At 43.3% G+C, this 6,934-nt stretch overlaps 1 protein-coding gene across 1 annotated transcript in view; it reads right to left on the reverse strand.

Moving 5' to 3' along the window:
• Positions 1-4,623: 4,623 nt before the first annotated feature.
• Positions 4,624-6,934, reverse strand: part of BBOX1 (gamma-butyrobetaine hydroxylase 1) — a 74,798-nt gene continuing 72,487 nt past the window's right edge. The window contains exon 8 of the mRNA XM_019552059.1: positions 4,624-4,927. Coding sequence (XP_019407604.1) covers positions 4,767-4,927 — 161 coding nt within the window. The 3' untranslated portion in view covers positions 4,624-4,766. The remainder of the gene's footprint in view (positions 4,928-6,934) is intronic.

The raw sequence follows: 6,934 nt of genomic DNA on the forward strand, positions 1-6,934 counted from the left end.
TTTGTTGTTCACTTCTTTGCAGTGGATTTTGATTTTTTTTTTTTATTGATCTATACCACCAGGCTTTTCCATTTCTGATATTCATTTACTTTGGCAATCAGTATGGCCTTTTCTTTTTCTAAAGTCATTCTGAGTTCCAAACTTGCTTTACAAAGGTGGCAAGGTTTGGTTTCAGGTGGGTGGGCTTTCTTATGTCATGGATCATGTGACAGGGCGGGACTTCTGGTTCCAAGACTGCAACCCTCCCCCACCCCAAGTACTTCCAGGGCAAGGGGAGGGGCTGCCAGTGACAAAGGTCTGTGGTTAGGGGATGGGACTTCTGGTCCCAAGGTGGAAGCTGGGGGGTGTAATAGCCAGATGTGGGATAATTGCATCTCCACCTCCCTGATCAGGCATACCAGGTCTCATCCTCAGCTCTAACAGCTGAATGGTTTCAGCTATGAAGCAAGAAGTTGGAAGACATTCTTTTTTGTAGGTTTGTGGTGGTGTTGTAGCTGTGATAGTCACAGAAAATGTGAGAAGCCAAATTTATTTCATAATATCTTTTATTGGACCAATTTTTTTTGTCATTCATTATTATTTGAATATTCCTAATAACCGTATACATTTCTGACCTCTTTTTTAAAAAACTGTGGCCCCACTGATTACAGGTGTCAGGTTTTTCCCCCCACCTTCCTCAGAAGCATTGGATGCTGCATGCAGCCAAGACAGGGGATTTCAACTGGGGTGTGCTTAGTGTGTTCCACCCCCACAAAACCTACATCCACCCCTGTTCCCACCCACAAACCCCCAACCCCCACAACCTCCCCCCCCCACCATGCAAATCTCACACCCCGTGAGCTGGGATGGGACAGGACCTGTTGGTGTGAGTTGAGCCTGCAGGGGCAAATGCCACACTGCAGCCCTGCTCCATGCTCAAACTGGTGCTGGGACATGCAGCCCCAGCCTTGGAGCTCCTGGTCCCAGGAACAACTTTGGGGGTGTGATGGGCTGGGGGGAGGGGTGGAAGTGGCAGCAGGGGCATGTGTGTGAGAGAGATGGGGTCAGGGATGGGGGAGAGCTTTGGGTAGGAGAGTCCACTAGAGCTGGGCTTAGAGTCCCCTTGTCCCCCTAGAGTAGCCTGTGCAGGGGGAGGCCAGCCAGAAGGGAAGGGGTTTGCCCAGTCCAGTCTCTGAGCCCCAGTCAAGGGCTTCCCAGGAAGGGTGTGAGGGTCGCTGGGGCCTGGGGACAGGTGCAGGGAGCAGAACAGCAAGGGCTGACACTGCTCAGGACCACAAAGCGTGTGAGACAGCTGCAGCTGGACTCATGTCCTGGTGCTAGGACGGAGCTGCTGCTGGGAGAGAGCTAGTGGGGGCAGGCAGGGGTTGTGGGTTAGGAGTGAGGGGCACTGGGGGGGCTATGAGTTGGGAATGAGGGGCAAGGGCAGGGGCAGGGCACTAGCATATCAGTGCTGCTCAGCACCCCACATCCTGGTGAGCAAAGGGGCAGGAGCACTCTGTGATAAAAAAAAACCCCCAAAAGCAAACACCAAAGTGAATATTAGAATTCATTTCATAAAGATGATAGAGGCACTGGTAGGCTTCCAAATTGCTTTAAATTGTAAATATATCAATAAAACATTGCCCATCTGATCTCTCGATATAGTGGCATTTAATTTTAATCGAGGAAGAACATGGATTTTGGTTATTTTAATTAAGAGACTTTTATCAGAGAATTAGCAATTTTTAAACAGGTAAAACCAAGATCTCTGCTAGTGAGGAAAGTGGTGGGACCCGGGCAGAGGACCCTGCCCAGGACCAGAACTGGGAACCTAGCTGGAAGGCAAATGAGGTGGCTGAACTCCTGGCCATTTGGGGCCAGGAGGACACCCTTCAACAGTTTGAAGCAGGCCACCTCAAGGACCACATCTGGGCAATAGCTGCCCAGATGGCAGATTGGGGACACCAGAAGACATGACAGCAGTACCACTTGAAGGCCAACTGTACAGCCACAGCCTACTGGCAGCTGGTGCAGAGGTGTAGGTGGCTCTGCTGCAATGCCCATACCACAGCCAAAGAGGATGTGCGGTCCCTGTCTGGGTCTGGCAGGTGTGTAGCCAAGGGGCTGCCAGTCCAAGGGGGAAGATGCTGTCACAGGTGGCAGCAGATCACAGCTAGGCAGCAGCCCCCACTGCCAGACTGCTGTAGTGTGTGAAGGGTGCAGGGGTCACTTGTCCCCAGATACCAACTGAAGATACCTGCTTGCCTTCAGAAGTTCCTGAGGGCAAGTAGCCCTGAGCTGCTCACCAGGGCAGGTTTTTATACTGCTGGGGCAGCACGGGTGCTGGCCTCAGCCTCTAGCTCCCCCTGGCTGAAGAAACAGGAGGAGGTGGGCAGGGTCAGTTTGCCCCAAGTGGCACAATTTGCCTCACACCAAAGTGCATGTTCAGGCACGTGTGCTGAGGCACAAATCTCTGGCACAAATTTGTGCTGCTGCTATTTGAATTGCTGCAAGCGCACGTGCCTGCATGTGTGGATGTGCCCTACTTTTCTGTGATTAGGATCATTATTATGTACTCCATCCTATGTGAATTATTCTTCCTTTTAACCAGTGCTGAGTTAACTTCAGATCCTTGATTTGGGACCCAGGCTGTCTGTGCTCCTGATTGTGTGCCATTAGAAGCCACTGACTTCTTTAGACACAGGAGAGGACCACCATAGGCTCAGCTCTGCTTGCAAAGTTCATACACAGCAAGGCAAGAGGGTGTGGGAAGTTTATTTCTACACACAAAGAAGCTATCATCTTCTATTTCTGTGTTTAGGACGGTAAGAGAGGAGTTTAACTCTAGTTCTTGCCTCTCAAACATGAGAAGGCACAGTCTTCTAGGCAGGTGGGGTGCAGTCAACAATATTTGTTAGATAAAAGTGTCTCTTAGGCTGCATTAAAGCACATGTTAATTACCTACATCAACCTAACTAAATCCTCCATTATGTTGGAGGCCTCCAGGAGCAGAAGACACATTACTCTATGCAACCCTCTCCAAGAATTAGCTGCCTCAGAATTGAGTCTTTTTTGGTAAATATAGATATAAGATGATTTTGTCTGAACAGAACACAGGCAATCTGTATAAGTTTCTCTACTGGGGAAAACTCCTTCAGCAAACATTATCTTTACTGGAGCATGTCTGTCAGGCATTTGCTACCATAGAAAAGTGTTATGAGGCTTTTGGCAACAATCCAACTTGCAAATAAGTTCCCATATAGCTTTAATAATTGATAAACACATGTATAAAATGGCTTTCTAAAAACATGCAGTATTAAAGCAGGAGATGTCTCTTGTTGTCTAAGTATTTGTATAAGAATGCAGTTGAAGGTAAATTATATTATATAAAAACTAACACCCAGTTAAAACAAATGTCGTGGGAGGCTTTGTTTGACAACCAACATAAAAACACCATGGACTTTCCTCAGTTTTTGAAGGAAAGCAATAAAGGAGGTACTGCAGGATCAGAAAGTCTTCCAAAGCCAGTTTTGTGACATATTGCAGAAGATCACATTGTGTTGCCTCAGAATGCAATGCTAAATGTTGAGAAAAATAACATTCATTCTTTAATGATCGGTAGAGATAGATGAGCCCAAATAACATCCCAGCCCAAATTCAAATCTTTTTTGAGCTTTTGGTACTAGGGCTTTCTTTTGGTGCATTATAGACAGCTGTGAAGTCTGGAGGCAGATCCAAAGCCTGAGAGGAGCTGATCTGTTGACCAAGAAGGTGCCACCTTCATATAGCTGCTTTTTTGCAGTAGAACTGCAAATTAATATTCTGGGTTCTAAAGTTTCAAGTTGTCATTTTGGCAAAGAAATTGAAAGGTTGTATGTAAAACAGTTATGTGTTTGAGGACAGCTGAATAGGTCAGCCAGTGCTGCTCATTAGAACTTTATAACCTTTCCTTTATGTACCACCCTGAGATTTGATTTCTGAGCAGGTAAGTGAGAGTAAATCAAGAACTACTAGTACTTACTCTAAAAAACCTGTTACAGCAGGTTGCAATTCTATTCACAGTGAAAGTAGAATAAAAATAATTTAATGTTGTGAGGCATAACATATTTCATTTCCAAAGGCCAAAAATGAAAGCACATTTTAATCTCACTATCATCTTTTAGGCTAGGGACAGAAGTTACACTTAAACGGGTATAAGTGATTGGAAACGGATTTAAATCTGTAACATAACAGAAGTTCAGTGCACATAAGCTGCTTTCATAATGGCTGAAACTAGTTTAAGATAAATCTGGATGGATGTAGTATCAGACTTGATTTAGGTTACATCAGTTTATTGAACTCCTGTTTCGAATTCCCTCCAGATTCAAATTAACTCGCAGTCCCCCAGCATCCCAGGATGCTTTGCACCTCCCCCACAACCTCCCCCCATTCAGAGTGGGCAAGCTAGCCTTGGCTCAAGCTGTTTGCTCCAGCCGAGCAGGGAGGCATGCTCTAGTGCCCCTCAACTTTTGGCCTGGGCCACCGCAGGCACGAGGCTGCATTTCCAGAATCAAAAGTGAATGTCTGTTCACTTGTTTATTGGTTTAATCCACACATCTTAGATTAACTTGTGAAGTTTGAATTGATTCAGCCTCAGGCTTTTTGACTCTCTGTACTTAATGTTAAAGATAATGTTAGCGAGGATTTCAAATGTTACTCAAAGGAAATCAAATATATTGCTGTTTTTAAAGTAAAAAAAAAAAGTTAAGCCTGTGCTGGCTTAGCAAATTTTTAAACAAGCAGAAAAATTAGTTTTTGTTCAAGACAGTCTTCCTTAGGCAGCGTAGCCTTGACATTATGACATCCCAGTCAGCATAAGCACCTTCAAGATGTCGGGTTATTTCTTTCCCTGATTGGTAGCTCCCACGACCATGAAGTATACGCCAGTTGTCAAATGTTACTATGTCTCCTATGATAAAATTAGAAACCCCCAATATATTACATGATTTTATTAAGTAATTGAATTCAATTAATTTATACTTGAATTTGTTGCTTATTATAATATGGATTACTCTACAGAGAACAAAGGGTTAGGCTGTGCTGGTGCACTCTACTGGGAAAAAGAAACCAGACAAGGACTTTAACTCAGCTGTGCTTAAATGTACAAATATGTGCAGATATCATCTCCATCAAAGTTCATGGCTGCCGGTGTTGGATAAGAGTTTAACTGATTGCACAGATTGGTAAGAAAGGAACCCAGTGGGAAATCTTAGTCAAACAATTAGAAACTGTTTTAAGAAAAAGTAATGTTAACAGAAAATGGGACTGTATTCCTCTTTCCAGATAATGGAAACCTATCAATAAGTCAAGCCTACAAAAGTCTTAAGGGAAAGGCTACACTTGAATAAAATCATAAGAAAGTAAGGTTGGAAGGGACCTCACAGGGTCATCTACCTCAGCCCCTTGCTGAAGGCAGCATCATCCCTGACTAAACCATCCCAGCTAATTGTCTGTCTAATCTGCTCTTGAGCATTTTAAGGGATGGAGATTCCACAACTTCTGTAGGTATCCTGTTCTGAAGCTTGACCACCCTCATAGTCAAAAAGCTCCTCTTTATCACCACAAAGAACAAGGGATAAGTGGCAGATGACAATGTATGGGATTGAGCATAATCACTTGCTAAGCAGCTGTTGAGTATTTGTTAGTCTCATCACTTGAGTGGCTCCATGAATTATTTACTAGATACTGTTCAATCCTGCCTGAGTATGGAATTACCATTTCTTCATCAGCATTTCTGTGATGTTCTTGCCATACTTCGCAAGGCACTCACATAAATTAATAACTTTATCTTTATAACACCCCCTATGAGTTGAGGAAGGATAATGTTTTATATTTAAGAAACAGAGGAACAGAGAGATTAAGGTTAAAATTGTCACGAATACTGACAATTTTTTGGTATGTAACTATAAAAGTTTATGCTTTGATTTTCAGGGATAGATAGTTTTTTTCAGAGCACACTATAACTTCAAAGCACAGCTCTCATTCAGTTTAGTTGCAAAATTGGGCAGTCCTGCAATCTGGCCCCAGATATTTCACATCAGACACTCAGAATATGAGGAATACTCAATGGGTGCGTCTACATGAGACTCTTATTGCACGGTAGCCTAATAACACTGCACAGTAGTGTGCAGGCAAAAACTGTGCTAATATGCTACTGCCCAGTAGAATTAGGCTACTGTGCAGTAAGCGTCAATAAAAACCTGTGTGCTGGTGCTACTGCACAGTAACTCTAGTTACTGCACATTTAGTTAGTACTTCATTAAGCAAGTACTAAATTGAATGCACAGTAACTACCTCACATTAATGAATGTGAAGATGTGCCCAGTTAGTACCTAATTATGGACATTTGGATTTACACAACTTGCCTGCCACCACACAACTTCTCTGTGGCAGATGCTGAGATGGTAATCTGATTCTCTCAGACAGCACTCAACTTCCTCAACCATAATTCCCTCTTAACTAATCTTACCACCCCCTGCCTCATTTCCTATATACCTTCCAGCTTCTACAACAAATTAAACTGGCAGCAGAGTCTTTCTTTTTGCAACCTTGGTTTATTCCCAGAGAACACTCCCCTTTGTGCACTGAAAGAAGCAGGAGATCTATAAGAAAATACTTATATAATCATTTACATTAAATGTTGCATCATAATGAATGACTCAAAGAGATACGGTTGTATGCCATTTCTCAACTTTCGAGTGATTCACTTGGAAACTTTACAGGTAGGGACAGAAGTTACACATAAACCAGTTTAAGTGATCAGCAGGGATTTTGGTTTTCTCTGATAACGCCCCCCCCCGTCAATTTTTGAGTTAAAAAAGTAACCCAAAATCCATATTTTTCTGTGATTAAAATGAAACACCAGTAATACATACATACATATATACACATAGATATATACACATATATACATTCA

Source organism: Crocodylus porosus, unplaced genomic scaffold (genome assembly GCF_001723895.1).
Source record: "Crocodylus porosus isolate Cpor-Errol unplaced genomic scaffold, CroPor_comp1, whole genome shotgun sequence".
In the NCBI taxonomy this organism is placed as follows: Eukaryota; Metazoa; Chordata; order Crocodylia; family Crocodylidae; genus Crocodylus; species Crocodylus porosus.